Source organism: Psittacula echo (assembly GCF_963264785.1).
Source record: "Psittacula echo genome assembly, chromosome: 5".
NCBI lineage: Eukaryota > Metazoa > Chordata > Aves > Psittaciformes > Psittacidae > Psittacula > Psittacula echo.
In genome coordinates, this window is record NC_137739.1 from 45,481,142 (window position 1) to 45,508,019 (window position 26,878).

General features: G+C 36.4%; 1 protein-coding gene across 3 annotated transcripts in view; it reads left to right on the forward strand.

Annotated features, from left to right (window-relative positions):
- The window catches only part of DPH6 (diphthamine biosynthesis 6), a gene marked incomplete at both ends in the record, with an annotated part of 219,439 nt that overhangs the window by 128,042 nt on the left and 64,519 nt on the right, over window positions 1-26,878 (forward strand). For 2 of the 3 annotated variants that reach the window (XM_080619967.1, XM_080619968.1), the window contains one exon: window positions 11,491-11,733. The exons of the other annotated variant lie outside the window; for it this stretch is intronic. In XM_080619967.1, coding sequence (XP_080476093.1) covers window positions 11,491-11,733 — 243 coding nt within the window. The remainder of the gene's footprint in view (window positions 1-11,490; window positions 11,734-26,878) is intronic. 3 annotated transcript variants of the gene reach the window in all.

Consider the following 26,878-nt stretch of genomic DNA (forward strand, 5'->3'; position numbering starts at 1 on the left):
CTGTAGTCATGGTTTTTAGGCTTGGAGGGGTACTTTAAAAGATGCATCAAAGTTGACAGATGAATCTCGAGGCAAGGAATGATGGGAGACAGCAGAATTATGGGAATATTTTTTAGAGAATAACATATTAGTGAGAGTTTTGAAGACCTTCAAAGGTCTATCAAACCAGCTCCCTATAGCAGATTTATTCCTCCTTAAAAAAAATAAAATTAGGTACACTGGTTAACTCTAAATTTCCTGTGTTGGGAAGGTGTTGAGCTGACTTATTGTTCCCTGATGGTGTTTTGAAGGGCTTATTTAATTTGAATTTCACCATTATCTTGTTCTGCATCCAGAGCTTAGTCCTGCAAGGTACAATTTCTGCTTCTACTAAATTTTACAAAAAATCAAAGCATTCTATCACCTTACAAGGTACATAAATGTTAGCATTACAAACAACAAATAAAAAGTTGCAATTACTTTGTTTCTCCACCTTTCTTTATATTGCATGTATTATTCTTTCATACCCTTCTTCATTCCTCATTAGTGCCATTCCTGATTTTAGCTATTATTCTGAAGAATCAGACTAGCTATTAGAAGTTCAAAACATACATCACAGAAATAGTTCATTTCTCTTTGGTTTGAGCATTTATTTATTCACTACCAGCATGTGATATTTTTCTGCAAAAATGTAATTTTTTTTTTGTTGAAGAGGCATAAGTTTTAACTCCTTCAGGACTGCATGGCAGAAACTGTGAGTTTTGCAGTTAAATGCTGTGAACAGTTATAATGCCAAATGCAAACTCTGGAATAACATGTTGAAAGATGCTGTGTGTTAACTATGCTTCCCTGGACTACATGGCAAATAATTCATGCTGGCTGAATTTAGGCCAAACTTTTTTAGCAATAAAACCCAATCTTTTCACAAAACCCAAAAACATGACTTAAAACTGATAGATGAACAGTCAAATCATGCGACTTCCATCTTCTATATAAATAGAACGTAAAATTTATATGAGAGAGTTTCCATCATTGGAAGTCTTGTCATTTTTGCGTACTTTTCAAGTACTGTGCACTGTTTAGCTGATAATTAGAAGCTGCTTTAGGGCTGAACAAGCAAAGTAATAGACATTCATTTTGTCGTACAAGGTCATATATTCTGCGAAGCACCTATGATTTTACTAAGCTCAAAAAGCAAAATTAGATATTTAAACTGTTCTTGGCATAATTTGTAGATTTTGATACAGCTTCTGGTTTTGAAAAGGTACCCTATTCATTATTTATCAAATTCAAATAAAAAGTTCAAATTATTTTCAGATTGCAGTGCCATTGATACTGTGTGATTGACCATTTCAGTGCTCAAGTGAGTTTTAGCCATTATACTTTAAAGAGAACTTCTTGATCATATCCCACATTCCCATTAGGCTTTTGTAAGTATTTTTATTTAATTTTCAAAAATGTGAATAGATCTGCATTTCCCACATGTTCTCCATTTTATTATCTCACTTCTTCTGAAGTAGCCAAAATTCTTCACAAAAATTGTGTTTGTACAGGATCATCAGATTAAATGTTCTGCAGTGTAAGACATTCTATGTTAAGTATCTTTCATATTGCTAAATGCTTAGTATTTCAGAAAGCTAGAAGGTAACGATGACTATGTCACAGGAGTTTAGAATACATGGAGTTTCAGTAGATCATTTCTTTTCGGATAGCGTTGGATTATCAAAGAAATCATAGTCAGGAATATATCAATTTTTATTTATCTTTCACTGTAAAACTTTTTCAGATCCTTACTAATACTTTTTGTCATCAAGAGGGATCTTTCCATCCTATATTAACTTCTAGCATACTACTGAAAACATTCATCAAGAAACAGAATAGATTCTTCATCTAAGAACATGAGTTTAAACAAATTAGAACAGATCCATCAGAAGGCACTGAGAGGTGTGCTTCCTGGACTGCCCATTGCTGCAATAGCGCTGCAATTACCAGGAAAAAGAAAAATACCAAGGGTTTAAACCTGGATCTCAGCAATATCACTGCTGACTAAACTAATTGTTGGACTGTTCCTTACTGCATGCTGCCCCTCCTTTCCTCTTATCTACCCCCTTTTAGTTTCAAAGCTTTGCTTTCTACCCGTTTTTATATCAGAGGGCTTGACTCTGCAATTAGTTTTTACTTGCCAAAATAACTACCTTTATTAATAATGCAAACAAAAAGGGCTTAGCATATGGTAAGTTTACAAGCACTGGTTCTTTGTGATGTAAGATGGATAGAAACATGATTGCAGCTTGGTTGGCAGAACACAAGATGTGTATTTTATTAATAGTCTATCAGCAACTAATATGCTATCAATATACTGCAATTTCTATTCCAAAATTTTATCATTTTAAACCATCTAGAAATTTCTGTGAAAATAAGTACTAGAAGAATAAGGTGAACATATAGAAAAAAAAGCCCAATGAACCAAAAAAAACCCCCCACACACACAAAAAAAGCTACGCAAAAAAAAAAAAAAAAAAAAAAAGAATAAAAAGCCCTCAGAAACTCACAGAAAAATAGGAAAATGTATAATGCTAGATTCTAATTCCATACCCAAATGAATATGTATTACAACACAGAATATAATTATGATACAGTTACAGTCCAGTTTAACACAGAATATAAATATTATTTGTTAAAGAAACTTAAGTTTTAAATGCTACAAGTTACCACTTGGTCAATAAGTCACTTTTTGTCATGAAGTGCTGCCAATAGAAGAGAAAAATCTATGCTCTGAAAGGTACATAGTAAAATCTGCCTGACTGCGCATTTAATGATATTTTATATAGGGATGTTGTCCACAGTGCAGTTCTCATAAAAGGTCAGTGTTTAAAGGTACAACAAATAAAGGTTGTGAAATTGTGTTTGGATGAGCATATTTAGTGTACTTCTGAGGTTGTGGCTGGCTGTCTTTAGTTTCTGTTACTTTTATTTTGTTCTGTTAGGAATCTTTAGATTTTAGGATAGGCAGTTGCATGTATTTAACAAGGGTGTTACTTCCTAATACTTTTTTTTTTTCCCCTTGGATTGAACTTCAGGAGCACTGTATTTCAGATTATATGAGAATTTATAATGCATTGTCACTCTGAAATTACAAATTCTTTGAAACTGTAGATTGAGTCATATCTTACTACTCAGAACACAAAGTTTTGAGTATGGACTCTTCCTGTACTGCTGGATTTCACAAGATTTTGCAGCTGATACCATGGCGTTCCAGATACCCAAAGTTATTTCTTTGTCTTTGGCGATCTCTTTGGTTTAATTGGTGATGCAGAAAAGACGATATAACACTAGTTTGGACAAGAATATTAAGTATATTTGTGGCTCTTTGTTGCAAGTTTCAGTTTTTGTTAAGTATAATTAGAACTTGATTTTCATTTTTGCATTGGAAGTTGGGACCCTGAATAAAGGTTTTCTGTTATGCAAGGAAGTATTAACACTGCAATATGAATAAATAGGTAAAAGATTGTGATAAGCACTGTATATTGTGTATGTTATATTCTAGGTGCATTACTATTATGTGGTCTGTACATGTACAGCTAGTTGCATAAATAAGTCTCCTTTAATTTCCACTGGGAAATAGTGGGTTTGTGTATTATATATTGGATTTATGTACTAAATAATCTTTAACATACAGTAAAGTGTTGATTATTATTTAGATATCCATAGGTGGAAGTAAAATCCATGTAAGACTGGGTGTACATAGAAGATTGGTAAAGTACAAAACCACACTGTATGGCTAGAATGAGAACTAACACTTTTATCTTAGTAATACTGATAATTACAGTTAATTGTTTTCAGTTAACGGATTCCTGGTTTTATGGAACTGCTTCTTTCCTGTCTCACAAACTGGTATCTTAAGTAGCCAGTGACATTCATATTTTGAGTAAAAATATTAAGCCAAGTGGTGGCTATGAATGAAATCTTTTCTGTAAGAATAGAATGTCACGGTGTTAACATGTTTCATACACTGTGAATTACTGTCGTGTGATGAACAGCTTTCATCCTTCAGTACAGAGTATTTCTCTGCCTATCTGTCCCTCCTCTGTTTACAATCACATTAACCTATTTGACAGCCAGTATGAGTAAGGATTGTGAAGATAGGTAGGAATGGAAAAAAACCTGACTCACTTTTTGTAGGCATTTATGACTGCAATCTGCATTCTCTTTGGATGCTATATTCCAGAACGGTGGTACAGCATTAAACAGTAGCACCCTTATTGTTAGTAGAAATTTTGGCCTAGAAATTTCTGCAGTGCCTTCTTGGACTGCTTTATCACTGCATTGATAATTTAACTGATAATTTAATTTACTGTAAGTGGACATTCTCAGTAGAAACTTCAGTTAATGTGGGAAGGATATTACAAGATCTCTTTCTAAGTAGATTGTATGTTTAAAGATAAAAGTAGGGACAAAGTCTCCAATATAAACACATACAGATATTTAAGGATATCTTATCACTCAATCTGTTTTCTCTATCTCCTTTGTGTGGATACAATTACCTTATAACCTCTATTATATATGTTCTCCACTTTCATGAGAACAGAGACTGTATTTTCTGTCCTATACTGAGCTTGCTTCTAGTAAAGAGCAGTTATAATTTAATACAAACTGTTCAGCATTTCTGCAGTCAAGTTTTCTCCTTTGATAAGAATATCTGTATTCCGGAATATTTTTGCCATATGTTCTGGCATAACTTTTAATTTCTCCTAGATGAAGTCTCACTTTCTTACTTTCTGCCTTTATTTCAAACCTGTCAGTGTCAATTTTTATTATTTCTACTGGTGCACATTCTAATTTAATAACCTCTGTGGCTTTCATTACCATGCTGTTAATTCCTTCTTCCATTGATTTAATGAAGATGTTAACCAAAATCAGGCCTGATACGATCCCTCAGCACCCCACTTTGGTACACTGGTATTTTCATGACTCTCCTTAGAGACTACCAGCTAGTTACCAACATTTATAATCAGGAGAGTTAAAAATAATTTTAAAATATGCTGTATCAGATATGTATCAGATATACTAAGAATCCAGGTGAATTACAACCATTATCCTCCCTTACCTATGCATATATAAATAATTAAAAATCACAATCAACTGTGGTGGACTTAATACCCATTTTGTAAAAATGAAGTATCCATTGCTTAATAGTCCATGTCCACACTGAGTCATGTGTGTCACTTTGCATTTTTAGATACTGATCCTTTCCACTTTGTTTTTCTGAACCCTGAATATGCCTTTGCTTTTCTTGGTAAATATTGATTTGATTAAGTCTTTCATTCCCCATCCCAACCCCAGTTGTTCTCAAATAGACTAATAAATAAACTAATCTTAGGTTGGATTTTTTTTTTTTCCATTTGTTTTGCTTGGCACCTTATATGAATAAGAAATGAGTAAATGATAATCAGTTTGGATTTTAACTCCTCTTTTAGATAAGGTATGTTCATAAAGCTGAGTGTTTGGCAATTTTTCACAGTTGGCAGATTTTGCTAATGTGGTTGTGTAAAGAATTTGTGGGTTTTTTTCAAAAGCTTGAGAGGAAATGGTAGGCTTTGTAAAAGGTGACAGATTAATAGTCATGAAGACTAGAATTCCACTGTCCCAAGGAAGAAATGTATCAAAGATTAATACTCTTTTTAGCTTGCTCATTTTTAAGTAAGGAGGCTGCTCTTTTTCTGTTTAGGAAAAAAAATCCCGTAGGATGTGGAGAACAGTTTATCTATTGCAATTAAGTCTTTGAACTGTCTACTGTAATTTTCCATAAAGGAACATTAAGTACCCTATGTGTCAGTACAGAACATTGGACAAAATAATGCATAGTAAGTAAAGAATGTTTTACTTCGATTTTCCTGATTGCCTCTCTGTGTATTGGAGATTCCAAATGGAGCAAACAGGAGTCCTGGAGAAGACTTCAGACTGGCTGTTATGCCCACATGGATGTATTAAATGGCAAGCTGTGTTCACTCACTTTGTTGGAACTTTTCCTAGATGTTTATAACTACAGTTACTGACTTTAAAAGCTAGGTTTATTTTTGTTTAGTGTCTCATACTCCCTTGGAAGATGAATGACAGCTTTTGGGGTAGAGGGTGTTTTTTTGTCAAAATTTCAGTTTCTAAATCTTTGTCTTCTGTAAATCAGAAGCGTGTGGGTTTTATTTGCATCAGTTGTAAAGCAGAATAAAGTTGATTTTGCGTTGATTAAGATTTAAATGTAACCAACACATTACCAAAAATATGTACTCAAATATTTCAGTTTTCTGTGAGCAGCTTTTAAGAAGTGATTTTCAAGCTGAGAATTTGATCTTATGTCCTCTTAAGCTTTCTGACCTGATTGTTCCTCTCAGCTCTGAGTATGTAGCATATTAAACTTCAAGGTACTGTTGTCCTTCAAGAATGTATTATATGAGATTGCCTGCTGTAAATCCAGCAGTCTAAAGGCTCTATCTGAATTATTTGATTTTTAGAGATTGAAGAGGTGTTTACAGTTGGGCAGGGTAGACTATAAATAGGAGGTGTTCAGATGTAGTGTTTTGAAGTTGATTTGGTATTCACAACAATTAATATTGTGGCTTCTTCAGTTGCATTGTCAAGTTACTCAACTTTTTAAACAACTGGCAGTTTTTGTGCTGCTCAGTGTATGCATACTACATGATGTGATACTTCATTTTGGTATAATTTACAATTAGGAAATGCACAGAAGTTTCAGGTGTGTTGATAGCATTATGGCACTGTACTCAGTGTCAAATATGGCTTTGTGGGACAGTATATCTTAATTTTGCTAAACTGCAGATAAAATGGTATTATACAGACTAGTTTAGCATCCATGAAATTGCAGTATTCTATTTCAGTTCTTGACAAAAAATGTCCTATAAAGTTTTAATTCACAAATACGTAAGTTCAGAAAGAAAAATTTAAATCATACTTTTGTAAAATAAATTTTGATAATGAAAAACAACACAAAAAGATGAGTGTTTTGTAATCTTGTAGCTTAGGGGATCAGATAGATTTTGAAATATAGGAAGCTCCATCCCAAAATGAGGATTAGCAAACTGGAGTCATAGCAGTTGAAAAATGAGTTATAAATCTCTGAAAATTGTGGAAATGATACAGCTATTTCAGTAAGATAGTAATAATATGCTACTGGTTAATTATACTTTTTTTACCTAACTAGGAAAAAACATTATTTTATTTGAAGGGAATTTCTAGAGTTTTGAGTATGACATGCAATCATTTTACTAAGTTGTAAATGGATTCCTATAAGTGTCAACTATTGTTACTCAAAGTTAATACATCTTTTTAATTTAAGAATGTCCTTCTTGTTTTAGTTACTGATAACTATGAACATTTTCTCAAACTATATACATTTAACTCATTTCTGACATTTTTATACTACAAATTTGTAACAGATGAAGACAAACATGATTTATATTGAGGGTTGTGGTGTATTTAAACCACATTAGATACAGTTTATGTTTGTAGCCTGAACTCAAAGCTATTCAATTACTGTTGTCTAAACGGTACCTTTAAAACTTTATTCACACTAGGTAGTTGAATAGAAGATTTCACATTGCAAAAAGCAATTTTACCATCATTAGCTAAAATAAGAGTGCCCTAGGAAGAAAGGATTATCATATATTAAATAAAAGGTTCACCAACTTACATCACTAATCCCATTAGGAAAGATTATTTCTATCTAACTTAATCAGCCAGAGGTCTTTATTGCCTGGAGTATTAATTGATTTACGTCTTCATTAAGGTCAGAGGTACACATGGCTGACCAGAGGCAGCCTATTAGCGCGTTGTCAGTTATGCTTATTTACATTGACCGAACATAATGGTGGGTTATTTCACTGTTAGGTCAGGGGGTCACTGGATCCTTTGTGCAGCCTGACCTGTTAAAGGGCAGCAGTCACTCAGATACCAAACTGCATTCGTAACAAAGATTTGGCTGATTGCATATTGATGCTATCCTTTCCAAGAAACATGCATATGTTCATACAGTGCAACTATTAACATTAGCCTAAATATCTGTGGGGGAATGGTTGAAATCTCTTCATTAGAAATTCCCTGCAATTTTTGTATTATGCCAGTTTTAATCTAGTAAGTTTTAATAATACCAGCAGGAAAAGTTTCGTAAGATTTCCATTGTTGCTCTTAGCCTTTAATTAAAAAAAAAAAAAAATCAACTCAGTGCATATCTATGGGTATCCTATTACTTGTTTCTTTCTAACCTGAAATAATTATAGCTTTTTCTTGCTAATTAGCGGCTTAAGTTAGTCCTGTGTCCAGCTAAGTCTGTTCTGCTCATTGTTTCTTTTCCTCCATTATACTTTCTGGGAGAGGAGATATATCTTTTCCATAACTTACAATACTGTTAAAAGCTTTTTTATAGGATAGAACAGATCAAAGTGGCACCAAGCATTCTGACTTTTTGTTTCCATGGTTCCATAGATGATTTTCTTCTGCTTTCCTGAAAAGTGAATGAAGCTTAAAAAAAAAAAAAAAGGAAAAAATGTGATATAAAATAATAAATTGCTTCTGTAATGTCTTCCCTCTATATTAGCTGTAATCTAAATCTATATTATATTTAATTCCTGGAGACAGCTACATTATGATAAGTAGTAATTCTCACATAACAGCTTAGCATCCTATCTGTTAGATAGAGATTGCATACTCTGAGGTTCTAATTGTCCACTGAAATCCCTTTATTATTTACAGTTATGCTAACTGAGCAAGACAGCTGCTAAACTATTATGTTAGCTTATTAAAACTCACCTTTCAATTGACTTGAAATGATATGAATGAAAACTAAAAGAGAAGGAATGTGGAATCACATGAGGCCCCATTTATAAACTACTTGCTGCTGTCGAGCTGTATTGGAAATAAACTGGTACAAGTGAGCATCTCGGCAGTACAAGTTTTTTTATTTTTGGTTTGTCAAATCTTTAATGAAATTTTAGCACTGGAAATATGTGCATGGGCTGCAGTGCAAATTAAATCATCAGTGTAAGCTGAGACATCTAGTGTATAAATACATATCCATTATATTGTAGTTTTGTTTCCATGCTGTTTATTGGATATGCAGGTCCTCTAGACTTGATACACTGTGAATCTATAGCCTGAGAGATCTTCTGTTATCCTCGTAGATGCTCAAGAAATATAAACTGTTGCAAGGCTCTAGCAGGGTTTTTCAGAATACTTTCACAACACAAGGACTGACACCATACATTGTGACATCTCCTGTTGTAAGATTTCACTACTGTGAACAAGATATTATGTTTTCCCTGTTTTAAATGCTTTTACTTCACTAACAATTTTCTGCTTAATGCTTCAAATGTTCTAAGGACAGCCTCTTGAAATCTGCTAAAACAGCGTTTGTATTGGTTTGCTGCTTTGTCCCTGCTGATTGTTCATTTATGCTGGCTTTTCATGACCAAGTCACTGGGAAAAAGAAAATGCATATCTCTCCTCCTTCCCTTATCCTAAGTTACGTCTCCTCGAAATACAGTTATTGCGAACCTGTGGCCGTGTTTTGACCCTTTTCCCTTCCTTCCCCGTTGCAGCCACCCTTCCATAACATGGTGGTATGTTAGGAACACTGTTTTTCTATTAATTATGTCTTAAGATACAAACAAGTATGTTAGGAACAGAGGGATTTTTTAAATTGTTTTTTAAAGAACCCTGCAAAATTCCCACTGAATCTGAGCCAAAAGTGGTGCCAATTTTGCTCAAATCCGTCAGAGATTTTTTTTGACCTCACTTATGACCAGTGGGGCTAATTGTATCAGAACCATCCAGGATACTTTAAGAAAGTGCTATCTTGGTCCGTATTTCAAAACACTGACAGATATTTTGTCGTTAATTAGTATTCATATTATGTCTCAAACAATCTGTTCAAGAATAGGGGAAGTGAACTGGTTGAACAGCTCTTCTGTCTACCTAATAATTAACATAGGTTATGCGTGGAAAACCAGCAGCCCAACAGGAAAAAAGGAAAGAAATATTGCCAGTGTGTTTTTTTTCTGTAGAGGCATAAACTACCTGTACTGAGTTTTTGGCTAATGCATGTATTTCACTTTGCAGAGGTGAAAATGAATGGCTTGCTTTAAAAACAAACCTGTGCCCCGCTGAATCTTATCTTCCTGAATTTGTTTCTCATCTTGTCAGTATGCCACTTGGTAGCTGGCTGGACTCCCTTGTTCAATGGCACATATTTTAAAATAGCACCATAAAAAAAAAAAAAAATTTGTTCCTATAAACCAAAATATTACTTGCTTTTTTTTTTTTTTTTCAAATTCAGGAGTATATATAGCATTATCAAAACAATATTTCAAATATTTTAAACAATTTAAATAGTTGGTGGGTGTCAGTTGCTATATTATGTTTCCTCTCTGCCTCCTCCCCCTCTTCAGCTGCTAATCATAGAACTTGTATGCCAAATTGTATAAGATACTCTTCCAATAGTTACATGTGTGAGTCTTTTGTGAAACACAGACAGTTATGAGGACAGATTTGGAGTTGCATATGGGTCTGTCACATGGTTTGATTGCCATGTCTTCTAGGACACAGATTTCTTTTTTAATTATTCTTAATTCTGAGCAATTTTTACAGTTTACACAGTAAGTTCTGCAAAATTCTTCCAAAAGATTCTTTGCACAGTCCATTTTCCCCCTCTTTACTCCTAGCAAAATGCTTCCTGTGCTGACTTCAAAGCTGCTTACACCCACCTGACTTCCCACTTCTATTCTTAGTTTTCTTTTGATATTGAATTAAATTTACTGCTTCACTGATCAGGAAATGTACAGACTTTCTAGAGAAGTGCAGCATAAGAGGATGAAAAGTTTTTATATTTACATTAAGATTTTATAATAAGTCTTTGAGATATCTGAATAGTAAGAATAAATATTTCCTTTGCTGGCTGCTGCTAAAAAAAGTAGGTCTTCAGAGTGTTGCCAGGAAGACTTTGGAAAATAAGCCTGAACTAACTGCATCGCAGCTCAACTTAAAACATATATTGATGGTATCATCTGGTCACCCATTTAATTCCATTTTCAAAATGCTTTTAAACTAGTTTTCTAAAGACATTACAGATATGTGCATATACTTTCTCATATGTACTGAACCAAAGATAGAGTGCATCATCACTCAGAAAACAAGAACATATTCAGCCATGTTGGGGCATCACTGTGATCCAGCAGCCATAGGTGTCAGTAACATCAGATATCATTGTTTTGAGCCGACACATAAATCCATGTATTAACTGCTAGTTTAGTTTATTGCAGTATTGTGTTTCTATTGTAGTTAAATCCCTATCAAAAATTATCTTTAGACTGGCATGTTTGCTCTATTTGTGACAAATGATGGCAAACAACAGTACTGGTGAAACAGCCTCAAAAAGAGAAAAGTGTTTCCCTTGCCGCCTTTACACTCCTAGAATATTATTTTCTTATTTTTATTTTCTTCTAGGTTGGAGATGTTCTGTACTCTGCTGGACAGATTGCTCTAGTACCTTGTACGATGCAGCTTGTGAGTGGTGGCATAAGGACTGAGGCCATAGTTTCCCTCCGTCATGTTGAGCGAGTTCTTCAAGCTATGAGCCACAACACTGCGCTCCACCATGTCATCACAGCCAGCTGCTATGTAACTGACAGCAAGCACATTCCTATTGCTCACTCTCTATGGCAGAAGAAATTAGGAGAATGTAAAAAGGTAGATGTGATATCCATTTTCTTCTTTCTGGGTTGTCTTCTTTTTTTTTTCCCCTCTAACTCTTGTAGTATTATCAGAATTTTCTCAGTACATTTCAGAGAGATTTAAGTAAAGCTGATACAATAATGTTTGATTGAGCTGTTATGTTCTGGCTCATAAGTGGTTGTGCACAATTGAGAAAGGAAATTGCTTAATAGAAAGTTATATTCATCACTAACTTTGTCTTAATTCCCCAAAGCAGTATGTTAAAGAACTCTTAAAGAGCAGTCAGTTCCTCCAACAGAAATGTGTTGAACTGTATTTGAATTACCTCTGCCCGTATATTTTTACATAATAAGAGCTGGGCATTTTACTTCAACTTTTTGTGAGTTTTTCTTTTGAGGTTTTTTCTCCACACTTTCTTACAATCAGTATTGTCATGACAACTGCATTTAGCAGTTTATTGCTCATTATTCCTTATTATTCAGTTGAACCTTTAAGACTTGATTGAAGGATGGCTGTATATTGGTTGACCCTAGATTACCTCTTAACAGGGTAATAATTTACACAGTGATTTGTAATGGTACCATAAAAATTTCTGTTATGTATGTACCACTTTTCTTAAATAGCCATGGAACACCCTGCAAGCATTGAAAGGGTAATGGCCACAACTCTTGTAAATAAAAAAATTACTTCCCCACAAATGAGTAAAAAGGAGTAGTAACTGCATAATTGCTGTATAATTTAATATAACTTAATTATTGTGGTTTCTCAGGGAAATACATGGCTTGGAAGCACAATGTAGCATATGTTAATACTGCCACAGAATAAGAAAAAATGCACCTGAAACTTGCTTTCTGTTTGCCTTCACCTTCAGTCTCTGCACTAGGCACTTGTCTTCCTGAGGAAAGATGTATGCTTTACTTAGATGCTTACACATTCCACCTTGATTTATTAATAAAGGACCTTCTTAAATAGTGTTTACTACTCCTCCAAGACCAATTGTATTGAATCTGAATTCTTTTATATTTTTAAGTTCAATTCCTTTTTTTCTATGTGACTTGTTCAGTAATACATACATGACTACAAAGCCTACATGCTTTCTCATTTGTAATTTCCATGATTTGAGGGTAGGTTGGTGGTGTTTTCCAGTTCTTTGAAACTTTTCCTTTTTCCAACATAAAATCTTTTTAGGTCTTAAGTAGTTACAGCCATGCTATATTGAGTCTTTTATTTCTTGCACTTACTGAGATGACAGTACTTTCTAAGGCAGTACTTTAAAGGCAGTACTTTCTAAGCTACATGAAAGACACTGATGAGGTTGCTTGCTGTGGGTCTATTACTAGTATCTGGCCCTGATCACCTTTTGATTATTCAAGGCGTAGCTTAAAAAATGATTGCTACCTTGACATATATCTATGAAGAGTTATCTGCCTAGCAGTTTTCAAGAGTGTTTAACAAAAACATCCTAGAGGAGCATCAAGCAATCCTAGAGGACGTTCATCGATCTCCACTGTGCTTATTAGATCATATTCATTAATGACAGTATCAGAGCAAAAAAATATTAGCAGATGAAGTAATTGTGCCTAACACGATGTGAAAATGCTTTGGAAAAAAGTGTCAGTGGCAATGAGATGTTATTAGCAGCCAGATGTTCCAATTTCTCTCTCATTTTGTCAATAGGAGGTTCAGACAGAGGAATTGAATTTTTCCTCAGGCTATACGTACTCTTTTGATTAGTAAGGGTTTGTGTACACAGCAAAGCAGAGAAAACTAAACTGAAGGGTATTGTAGGAACTCAGATTTATCTGAGATAGCATTTAAATTCTGTAGATTGATAAAGCTTCATTTTTGCTAAATAGTGCTTGTTGGAGAAATTAAAATATAGTTAAGGGAAGCAGAGGTTAAAATCAAAATAAAAACCAGGCTGCAGTTGTAGAAATTGAAATCTAGTTGAGGGAAGCAGTAGATAAAAAAGAAAAAACAGAGTCTGCAGAAATAGAATGAAGACAATTATGTACCAAGTAATCAAAGCCAAAGCCAAATGCAAGTGCCAGCCATCAGCAGCTTTCCCCCACCCTATTGTTAAGTTACACACTTCCACAGTTTCCTTGTGATTCCCAGACATGCTTTGGGACATTTCGACACTTTGAGGTGATACATTTAGGGAGCTTCTCTAACATACCTAGTCAGAAGTAGTAACAATGGTGTGGTAAAACAGTTTCTGCCTAACTAAGCAGTTAGAGCCTTTTTTTTCTTAAGTAGGAAAAAAAAAATCTTATACCATTGCTAAAACTTTTTGGAAAAAGAACTGACAGTTTTCCAATTAAGTCTCATCTTGTGTTTTTCTTTACTTCACATCTTTTAATGACAGTGTCATGTAATATGATAATTTTATAAGTGGTTTTGCTAACTCATTCAGCAGGGTAATCAATAGAAAAAATAAGCCAGATGGGTTGTAGTCCATTTGTATTGGGTGGGACAGATGGCATTATTGATAGATGGAAATATTCCAAATAATTATTGTATAATGATATAACAGTGACTCTGCCTGCAAAATTTCATTAATTTACTTTGTGTACACACCCAATTATAAAATCATTATCAACACTGATTTCCATGCGGAACCATCCCTGTGGTACTTTGTTAGGGTATTTCAAGTGGTGGATTCTGTCTGTATGACAGATTCCACTAGACTAACTGAGATGGGCAAGATCATAATTACTTTTTTTTCCTTAGAATGCCTGCTTTCTGCTTTCTTTTGTTATCCTCACCAATATGAAAAAGAAACATGCTGTACTGTCTCAAGATTTCAAGCATTCCAGCTTGTTTAACTGCTGTGTTTTATTCTTTTTACATCTTGCTGATCCTCAGCAAGATTTGTTATAGCTGGGCCAGTAAAATATACCAATTTTGATAGACTGTGTAAGAGGTGCTGGTTTGGGCTGTTGCTATTCAAATGTATATTTCATGGCAAAGTACTATTAATTCTTTTTTTTTGTCTTAAGACCACATAACTTAGAGAAAAACCTGGAGGCCTTTTGCTGCTTGATAATACAGCTCTTGATAAATGTGACTGAATTATAAAAATGACTTTCAGTTCTTATTTTGATTTGATGGCATATACAAAACTCCGAGGCAGATTTTCCAGAGCTACCTGAAATGTTATCTCTGATTTCTTTGTTATAAAGAAATATAATTTCCCTTTGCATAGGGAAATATTTTAGTACATTTAGTACACAATGTGAAGTTACTGAAACAAAGTTTAGGGATACCTATATTTGAAAGTGAGCCCAAAATACTGGTGAAAGGAGATCTTGAAACCATGAAAACAGGATATTTTGTTAAGATTAGAAGGCAGAGTTGCATAGAAAGATATTATCTAATGTAATTTTATAGATGGACCACTTAGTGGATAAAGAACTTGCTGGATGGCCACACGCAGATGTCCTGGGTTCAGCAGCAGCAGCAGTCAGTTTTTCTCCTTCTTAGTAGCTGGTGCAGCGCTGTGGTTTTGACTTTCGGTCTGGGAATAATACTGATAAAGCCGATGTTTTCAGTTGCTGGTCAGAATGTTTACCCTGACCAAGGACTTTGTGAGTCTCATGCTCTGCCAAGGAGGAGGAGAAGCTGGGAGGAAGCAGGGACAGGACACCTGACCCAAGCTAGCCAAAGAGGTATTCCATACCACAGCACGTCATGCCCAGGAGGTAGAACTGAGAGTCGCCCGAAAGGGCTGGATCACTGCTGGGTGGGGAGCAAGGTATCGGTCGGTGAGGTGCTGTATTCTCTTCTCTTGTTATTTCTCTTATCATTATTATTATTGGTGGTAGCAGTAGTGATTTGTGTTATACCTTAGTTATTAAACTGTTCTTATCTCAACCCGTGGGAGTTGCATTCTTTCGATTCTCCTCCCCGTCCCTCCAGGAGCGGAGGGAAGAAAGGTGTGGGGGGGGAAGTAGACTGCGTGGTTCTGATTTACGGCCTGGGCTTAAACCACGACAGCAGAGTTGTGGTCAATGGCTCAATGTCTGGCTGGAGACCAGTAACGAGTGATGTCCCTCAGGGACCGGTGTTGGAACCGGTCTTGTTCAACATCTTTGTCGGTGACATGGACAGTGGGGTTGAGTGCGCCCTCAGCAAATTTGCTGATGACACCAAGCTGTGTGGTTCGGTTGATACGCCGGAGGGAAGGGATGCCATCCAGAGGGACCTCGACACGCTTGTGAGGTGGGCTGATGCCAATCTTATGAAGTTTAACCATGCCAACTGCAAGGTCCTACACCTGGGTCAGAGCAATCCCAGGCACAGCTACAGGTTGGGCAGAGAAGAAATTTAGAGCAGCCCTGCAGAGAAGGACTTGGAGGTGTTGGTTGATGAGAAAATGAACATGAGCTGACTTGTGCTTGCAGCCCAGAAAGCCAACCATATCCTGAGCTGCATCAAAAGGAGCGTGACCAGCAGGTCGAAGGAGGTGATCCTGCCCCTCTACTCTGCTTTCGTGAGACCTCACTTGTAGTATTGTGTGCAGTTCTGGTGTCCTCAACATAAAAAGGACATGGAACTGTTGGAACAAGTCCAGAGGAGGGCCACGAGGATGATCAGGGGACTGGAGCACCTCCCGTATGAAGATAGGCTGAGAAAGTTGGGGCTGTTCAGCCTGGAGAAGAGAAGGCTGCGTGGAGACCTCATAGTAGCCTTCCAGTATCTGAAGGGGGCCTGCAAGGATGCTGGGGATGGACTATTCATCAGGGACTGTAGTGATAGAACAAGGGGTAAGAGGTTAAAACTTAAACGGGAAGTTTAGACTGGATTTAAGGAAGAAATTCTTTACTGAGAGGGTGGTGAGGCACTGGAATGGGTTGCCCAGGGAGGTTGTGAATGCTCCATCCCTGGTGGTGTTCAAGGCCAGCTTGGACAGAGCCTTCGGTGACATGGTTTAGTGTGGGGTGTCCCTGCCCATGGCAGGGGGGTTGAAACTAGATTATCTTAAGGTCCTTTCCAACCCTAACTATTCTATGATTCTATGATTGCAAGAGGTAGTAATAGCTCTAAGGCCATTAACTTCTATCTTTTGCTTTAGCAATTCATTCTGTACATAATACTTTTTTCTTCAGATGATGATATTATAGATAATTCCACTCTGAGTTATTCTATTAGGCAGCTGCCACTGCATTTTGCATTCATCAGTAGTGAAAAATCTACCTGGTGAAGTACTTCCTGTGACATGAAAAAGTATCTGTTTGTTGGCTTTTATAACACAAAGTGCATTTGGACAACAGCTGCCTGGTCCTCTCCCTCCAATAAATTCCTGAGAAAATGTACTACAAACTTTAAATACTCTCCAGCCCGCTTTCTTCTGACAGAAGCTTTCTTTTTTTATAGTAAGCATTCAGTATAAGTGGCTGTGATCCCGTGACTGTTTCAAATCCAGCAAAGAGCGCCACAGTTGACTTTCTGTCAGGAATGCCAGTCAGGTTGTTGACAATGTGTGTCTTAATAGCATGTAATGCAGAAGTGATGGAAAAAGGATTCTCAGTGTTTTATCTGATATATATTGTGGATGGGTTCCTTGCTTATTTCAGCACTTGGATAACTTGATGCCAACTTAAAGTACCTAAATTTAAACCTTTTGGACCAGATTTGCAAACTATTTAGATGTCAAAAGAGGTAAAAGAGTCTGGACTAGTTTGAGTTTTTTTAAATACCAAAAAGCAGTCATTTAGGGGCACTGGGCCCATTCTAGGGAGCCCCCACATCATACCTCCTTCTTTGACACTCCTGTAAATGCTATTGGTATTACCCTGTGTCTTTCCACTTTGCCTACCAAATAATGCACATGTCCCAAGTTACAAACAACCAGAAGCTGTCCAGCTACATGCAGTGATTTTCTGGAGTAATTACTATGTTTTCATGGGAGTCATTTAGAATGGTGTGGTGCATCTATAACACCACAGTTTGTTTCATTGTTCAGAAACGCCTATAGTATTTGAAGTATATAGAGTGTAATGAATTTAAACAAAATTCATGCATTCTCTGACACTTTATCCCAAGTAGAACAGAAGTAGCTTATGCTCAAATACTGGAAGTTGAAGGTTTTTCTTGCTGCAAAGGATTGGACAGAGGTTTAAGATCCTCTTTACCTATGGAGAAAATTATATTAAACTTAAAAGGAATATAAACCCCCTAGGTTTCTGTGAGATGATATGTACCTTTCCATCATCCTGAACAGAGTATTGTAAGTCCATAATATTCAGGTACATGCTTTTTGCATATTTTATTTTATGTTTTGGTTAATATCTATGTTTAATGCAATTGGTTAGATTTCCAAATAGTATTGAAAATTATGTGCCCTATGGAAAATAGTACACGTAATACTAATTCAGTTGGTCTCCCTTTTTTGCTAGTTTCTTGAACGAAACAGTTAAAATGTGAGGGGTAGAAGTAAATTAATACTATAAAGATATAAATGATAAATTAGAACCCTGCTACATTTACATAGCAGTAAAACCTCACATAAGTTAATTAATTTCATTGGTAATATTACCAGAAGAAAACTATATATATTTTACAACCATTGCCACCAGGCAGTACCCATGTCTATCAAAAATTCAGTAAAAAAGTACCTGTGTCTGTTTCCTGTTCGTTGGGGTTTTTTATCTCATCAGGTTTGTAGCATTTATTTTGCTACTAGATGCTATTTTGAATGTTTCACAGTTTGATATATTAAACCGGGCTTCTTTTATGGCCCATGTTAAAAGCATGCAGTGCATTGAAATAGCACAGGGGTAGTGGGTCTTTCATCTTGTGTAGAGGGTATTTCATTTCCCGTGTGTTCAGATTAAACAAAGCTTTTGTATTCATTTGAAGCAACTGTAATGAGAATCTTTAGCACGGGTCAAATGCAGATAGTAGAACTCCAGAGGTCCTTGAAAATAGTCTGCCTTTTGATGCTGGGCCATGATGGGAGGTGAAAGGTTTGCTACTTTGATTTTTTTTTCAAGGAATATTATGACATTCGATTTCTAACAGTGGAGCCTTAACGAATTTTACAAAGGAGTAAAGTCAACAAAAAGAACAATGAAGCCATCTACGGGATTTTAACTAAAGGCATTATTAGAAATTGAATATGTATGTATACATGAAAAATCATATGATTGCATAATGTTGTAGATAGTATACATGAATTTAACTTGTAGAATGTAAACAAAATATGAGCAATAGAAACTAAGAAAAGAGCATTTCTTGTGTGAATGTTTTTGTAGGTAGATACAGATACAATCAAATCCTCAGCTGGTATAAGTCAGCAAAACTGATTTCCATGAACTGATTTACACTAGCTTATTTGCCATTTACAGGTAATATATACATGCATTTGAATGTTGTTTTTCAGTTAGACACAGTGAAGAAAAGCATGTCAAGTTATTCAGGGTGGTAAACAGCCTAGTTCATTCAGGCTGACTGATTTTCCCCTGCAGCAGTTCCCTTATAAGAGTCTTTTTGAGTGATTCTTCATCTCCTTTGCTGAAAATATTTATGTTTTGAACCTGTCACTTCTGTGCTAAGCAAGAGAGCATATACGCATCCACAGTTTGCTTAGGACAGAATCTCTGGTCAAAAGTGTGTGGTTACTGTGAAAGCCATTAGCAGGGTTTGAACCCTGGGGTGAGTACCTGCTTTTAGTGCCTCTTAATAGAGGGGAGAATGCCATTTTGTTTGAAAGTGCTAAAAGTCCTACTTTCACTCAGGAAACTTCCATATTAAACTGTAGTCCTAATTACTTTAAATCCCCACAATGAAGGAAGGAATTTCAGGAAAATCACGGGCTTCAAAGTCTTTTGTTCTCCTTTGGATAAGTTAAAGCTGCAGATCAGGACTGAAAGAAGAGCTAGATTACCACTCCAACCTAGATAGATGGCTTTATTAACAACTGGTCCTTCCTAAAACTGTTGCAGGCTAATCTCTTTTAGGCACTGCAAATGTTCCTTCCAAGTCAATGCCTCCAACAAGTAGTTTGATTATTAAGTACTAAGTAGCTATTGTAGATCTTGATCTTTTATGGGGAGGGTATTTTAACCTGTTACCTCAGAGTGTGCTTCCTAAAAATCAGAAAACTCCAATCTCAGAAATAAGTCAAATTTCTGTACTGAAATTCTCCCCCTAAGTCTGTGGGCAGTATCCTCTTTTATCATGGTTATGCAGGAAGGAAACTCAGCTACTGAATATGCTGGCTTGGATGGAGTTAACTTTCTTCATAGCAATGTTTATGGTGCTGTTTTGGATTTGTGGCTAGAACAGTGTTGCTAACCGGCTAATGTTACACACTTTCAAGGCTTTCTGTTTTTCCTACTCAGCACCCCCAGCAGGCAGACTGGGAATGGGCAAGAAGCAGCCAAAGGGGTATCCCATACCATATAATATCATGTGCAGCAGTAAGATATTCTTCACTATATGGGTGGTGAGACCCTGAAACATGTCCAGAGAAGCTGTGGCTGCTCCATCCCTGGCAGTGTTCAAGGCCAAGTTGGACGGGGCTCTGGCCAACCTGCTCTAGTGGAAGTTGTCCCTGCCTATGGCAGGGGGGTCGGAACTAGTTGATCTTTAAGATCCCTTCCAACCCAAACCACACTGTGATTCTAGGAAAAACTGGAGAGTTTCATCTTCCTAGGTGGCTACTCCCCAGAGGCTGGCTGTGTATCAGTCTGCTGGTCAGAAGTGGTGAGTGATTGCCTTTGCCATCACTGTTTTATTCTCTTCATTTACTAAACTATCTTTGTGTTGACCTAAGAGTTCTCTAATTTTTACTTTTCATGTTGTCTCTTCCATCCTGCTGCGGCTGGGGGGTGAGTGAGCAGATATGTGGGTACTTAGCTGTTGGCTGGGGTCAACATCAACACCACTGATAGATTTTGCAAATTACCACTGAAGAGAAATTCCACAGCTAAATAGGAAAATTCATACCTGTTCTTCCTCCTCATCAAGCTCCAGTCAAAATTAGAGGTGAAAATAACACCCTTACCTTTTGGAACTGTGCAAGAATGTTATCTATACTTAGCTACAGTTACAATCTTCCACCACCTCCACCACCAAAAACTTGACAGAAAAAAGAAAAACAAAACTCAGGCAAATATCTGCTTTCTTCTGGTGGAATTACTTCTTCACTACTGTATATAGTACAATCCAAGGGATCCTACTAAATTTCAGTACTTGATTAACCTCATCTCTTGTTCTATGAGCTGGTCATGTTAACAATTTCATTTCCTCTTCCTCCTCTTCTCTGAAGGATATCACATGTGGGCTTCAAAATTAATAATAGGTTTTCAATTTCCTTACTCATAAAAATTGAAGTAAACCAAAAATTATTTATGGCTTCCTGTACACATCTTTCAAAAAGTATGCAAGACAGCTTGAAACTGAGTGAGCATTATTTTGAAACCCCTTTAAGTTTTTTACATAACAAAATTGAGCAGTGCTAACTGGTCAGTACCCAGTAACATGAATGCCAGCTCTGCACTGAATAATCACTTTCAGCTTCCTCTCTGTATCTGTTCCGCTTCATGGGTGAAAAATAAAAATGCTTCCAGCTGATATGATACATGTGTATAGTTCTCATCAATCCTGTAGTTGTAACACAATGAATACAGCTGCTAACACTTGAAATCCAACTTTGATTTTCTTTTGGACATTATTCAGTGTTAATATTATGCAGGTCTTTATGTATTTCACAGGCCCCTTTGTGAAAACAAACATCTTGACCATCTCCTGTAGTTGACAAAGTAGTTACGTCTGCATATATCTCAATGAGGAAGTGAAAAAAAAAAAAAAAGAAGAAGAAAATGTAAGCATTAACTGATGAAAATACTAATTGTCAATCATTTCTAATCAAGTCAGTAATTTTGGTAAAGTTTTGTCATAATTTGTCAAATTGATGTTTGTGTGGAGTTGTAGGTATCTGCTCAGTAATGCACAGTCTTTGTGCATGTTCTGCAGAATTAGATGGAGGAGATATATAGGTATACAGATATTTTTCTTTCCCTTCCTCCTCATGTCCATATTTATGCATACAGTTAAATATACATTGCATACATATCCATGAATATATACTTGCATTCTTTTGTTAGTATAACAACTTTTAACAAGTACATATATTAATACTTGTCACTTAAAGGCCATTTATTGAAAACATTCCACTCCAATCTTCTGTATATGGACTCACCTACCTTCAGAAACGTAAGAGTTAAGATCCTGTTATATGTTTTAGTACTATCTGAGAGATGTATCAGGTTTGCTTTCCATATGTCTCATTCTTAGTCCTAATAACAGTCACACGTTTAACTCAAACTTGAATTATAATTTTTAGGTTATTATGAACTTCCTCTTGTGAGTGGATGTGGTGGTTCTGGCTGACATAGAGTTAATTTTCTTCATAGCAGCCCTTGTAGTGCTATGTTTTGGATTTGTGACTAACACCTTGTTGATAGCAGACCAGTGTTGGCTGTTGCTAAACAGTGCCTGCACAGCATCAAGCCTTTCTCTTTTTCCAACCTTTCCACACCAAGCAAGCAAACTGAGGCTCAGCAAGAAGCTGTGATGAGACGCAGCTGAGACAGCTGATGTGAATGGACCAAAGAGATCTTACATACCATATAAACTCATTCTTGACGATAAGAACTGGAGCAGGGATGAGTTTTTTCCAAAGTAGCCATTCCTCTGAGACTGCTGGTGGGAGGTGGTGAGTAAGTACCTTCTGGGTTCTTTTCCTCTTTCTTTCTGTTATTAAACTGTCTTTATCTCCACTTGTGTTTTTTTCTCAGTTTTACCTTCCCAAGTCTCTCCCAGTCCCACTGCAGGCAGCATGATCAAGGGACTCAGCAAGGGCTTACCTGTCAGCCAGGCAACCCACCACAGTGGGCTCTGAGAAATTGCAGAACTTGGGTTTGACTGCTGTAACACTGAACTGATGAAAAGCTGGTCCTGCAAAATCCAAGTTCTGAACTGTATCTAGGACATTATGACCAATATAAATGGCTTGACTTAAGATAAAGGGCATGTGCAGTCCTAATAGTCCTGTTATATTCCTGATATATATATATATTCCTGATCTATATAACTGATCTTGCTTTGCACTCGTACCATATTAAGCAATGAAAGTAACTCATGGGTGTTGGTCGATGAGAAAATGAACATGAGGCGGCAGTGTGAGCTTGCAGCCCAGAAAGCCAACCGCATCCTGGGCTGCATCAAGAGAAGCGTGACCAGCAGGTCAAAGGAGGTGATCCTGCCCCTCTACTCTGCTCTTGTGAGACCTCACTTGCAGTATTGTGTGCAGTTCTGGTGTCCTCAACATAAAAAGGACATGGAACTGTTGGAACAAGTCCAGAGGAGGGCCACGAGGGTGATCAGGGGACTGGAGCACCTCCCGTATGAAGATAGGCTGAGAAAGTTGGGGCTGTTCAGCCTGGAGAAGAGAAGGCTGCGTGAAGACCTCATAGCATCCTTCCAGTATCTGAAGGGGGCCTGCAAGGATGCTGGGGATGGACTATTCATCAGGGACTGTAGTGACAGGACAAGGGGTAACGGGTTCAGACTTAGGGGAAGTTTAGATTGGATCTAAGGAAGAAATTCTTTACTGAGAGGGTGGTGAGGCACTCGAATGGGTTGCCCAGGGAGGTTGTGAGTGCTCCATCCTTGGCAGTGTTCAAGGCCAGGTTGGATGAGGCCTTGGGTGGCATGGTTTAGTGTGGGGTGTCCCTGCCCATGGCAGGGGGGTTGGAACTAGATGATCTTAAGGTCCTTTCCAACCCTAACTGTTCTATGATTCTATGATTCTAAAAGCTGACGTCTGGTTTGAAAAATCAGTTCCAGAGCTGAAGGTCAAAGTTCAGAAGGACGTAGACTTTCAAAGAAAACATCTTTGCAATCAGCATCCGAAACTTAAATTCTAAATCCTAAAATTGGTTATCCTTAATGTCTTCGTAGTAGATTTTGACCATTAACTTTCTCGTTTTCTGTCCCATTTGGGTACACACTCTCAAATGATTTTCAAGTGGAATCTTTCCATCTTGAACATCCTTAATTCAGTTCAACTCTCTTTCCTAAGTGCTTATTTTTGACACTATACATGAAGAATAAAACCCTCAGAGTGACAGTCGGTGATCATGTTTCATGTGGCAGACTTCATTTGCTTTCAGTTTATATTGCTATCAATTTATGACTTCGTTCCTTAAATAGTTATCTTTTTTCCACATTGTAACTGATATATTGAATGGTATATGTTTGAGAGGCATTTCAAAGAATCATAACTTCAGTCATTAACTGGTTATCTCTTGGCTCAGGAACATTTAGGTTGTTGAATGGAAGTTAATATTTTTAAAGCAAATAAAACAGCTTTTCAATATGTGATTATTTTCTTATCAATTTTACATTTTAGTGCCCTTTTGAGCATCTATCATGAAGTGATTGAATTTACATTTAGCTCTGCAGGAACTGCTTTAAATATTACTATTACTACAAAGGAAGAAATCAAAAATCAAAGTGAGTTTTTAGTACAATAGTGAGGTATAGGAAGGTGCAATTGCAGTAACAGCAGCCTGCATTATTGCATGGAACTATCTCACAGCTTGACAGAAAGTCCCTGCTGGGGAGGAAATGTAGGGGAACTGGCAGAATTTTGCTACATCTGCTCCCTACTGCTAATAAGCTTTAACCTGTTTCATTTATATTATGCTTACTGTTTAGATATTTTGCTTCTGAAATTATATCTGTAACTATGAGAACACATAAAAGGGATCACAACAGGTAGGGCTGTTAAAAAATTTAGAACTATCAGCAAGGGATATTAAAGGCCATAATGAGTAAGATGGTTGCCTTCTCAGTGTGAGGTTTTAAGAGCTCAGGCACTGCAGCACTGGTAGAAAGACTGAGTGTAAGTAGTGGGTAAAACAGATTTCATAGCTTGAGTAGCTTGTACAGCCAGAAGGCACCATTAGATCATTTAGTCTGACCTGTATATCACAGACCATTACATTTCACCCAGAAATTCCTATTTTGAACCCTGTGAGTATACTCGACTAAAATATATCAGACGTTCAGAGTTTAAAATACTTTATGCCACAAGATGAGAACCAAGAGGCTGAGCTTCCCATGCACTAGGAAGGGTGTTTTATCAGGTTGGTAAGTACAGATGGTAGTGTGACTACTTCTGCAGAATATACCAAGCAAAAGGCTTGTTATGCACTTAACAAAAGCAAAAATCCCTTCCTGATCCCCTTTGACTTAGGGGAGAAAAAAATACAGATATTCACATTATATCAGAGCACTTACTTACTCAAACACTATGGTGAAGCCAGAAACAGTGCCTTCAGGAAAAACAAAAAGAAACAAAAAACCCCCATAACCACAATAAACAAAAGTTATATTTAATCCATCTCATTATGTATCAGTGGGAGTAATTAAGGGCTTAGTAAGAGCGAAAATCTCCTTCAAGAGGTCATATCCATTTTTAAAATGAATACTTATTGTCTAATTGTGAATTTCAAGCATTATGCCTCTGACAGCCATTCTGGCAGTCCTGTGCATCTCAGATTCCCAGTCCAGGCACATTCATTGCAGTCCTTTGAACATACTTTCCTCTGAATAATCAGTGCTATAGCTGAGGTTTATAACCATCTAAAATTGTGGGAAAATTGTATATTTTCCATTTGATATCATCATGATTCCCTAACTGATTACCCAATATTTAAAAATCTTTCTTTTGCTTTGATGGTGGCATAATTGTCACATACAATTATGAAATGTATTTTGAGAAGAGATGAAATTCAGTGGGTAGTTGAAACCTCTTTAAGTCTATGGGGTACTGAGACTGTGCTTTTAGAAAGTAGGATAGAAAAAGACTATGATACTTACCTGGGAAAGCAAAAACTGAAGTCTCAGCCTTTCAATAGGAGATTCTTCCCCATGACAGAGCATGCAGAAATCTGTCTCTTCAGCATGCCAGTTTGCATTTTCTTTTTTTCTTTCAATTTATTCTCACAAGTAATCATTTAAGATTACTTTTCAAGCAGACTTCCAGGTTTATAAGTCCAGAAAGCAGAGGTGTTAGCCTAGTTATTGCAAACTTTGTATACAGTATTCATGCTTTCAATTGTTTATTTGTTCTAGAGACTCCTTCAAAGCTGACTGTGTCTTCATGGAAATGTTATACTGATTGCTCTTATTTTGATCATGTCACAGAGCCTCTCAGTTTCTGAAATTAAATGACGAAAACACAGTGATCCAACAACAGCAAAGAGAAACAAAGTTAACAAGAAAATTTTATCCTTATGTACTAAATATAACCAAAAGAGAGCTTGTAAGGTTATGTCTTTAATTTCAAACTGAGCCTTTTTGTCCATCACACAGAAGTGATGAAAATTTAGACCACTTCTTTCCTCTGTTGATGATCATGGTAAAAGACAGAATAGCAAGTTGCGAAGTTATTCTGTTTGAGTCATATAAACTGTAGATCATACAGTTATTGATCTGATTTCTTATGAACTCTTTCTATTTTAATGAGTTTCTGTATTTGCTTATTGTTTTTATATAATGCTTACATATACTTACAGTAGTACTTTTCAGAGATCATTTTTTTGTGGAAGTTTTGGTTCTGCAAATACTCGAACATATCCTTTATGCACCAAAAATTCTGTCTCGACTTATAAAATCAGTTTTGTGTTAGATTTATTGTGGGATTTGGGCACTAAGAGTGATGTTAGTTAATTTTTACAGTACTTTGTTCTGACATACGTGGTTGAACACCATAAAATTTTAGCCCATCACCTTGACAAATCCTAGTAATAGCCAGCAATATATTGTATGCACTGCAGATTTCCTATACTCTCACCAATTTAACTTCGAGGTATGCTCATTTTATTCACCTGCAGAATGCCTCTGTGGGAAAACTTAAGCTGTTGTGTTTGGCATGATAAGTGCTGATCATTTCATGATCATGACCATAATTGCTAATTTTTCACAATTACTGTGAAGAAGACTTAATTTGGATTTTTTTTTTCTTCAGTGCCAGCATGTGGAAGAGCATGGTATTCAGATCATGGTATTAAGAGATAACATTAATTTGAAATCCATTCAAAACAAAAAATTTGATTTAAAGTATCCTTAGAAATAGTAC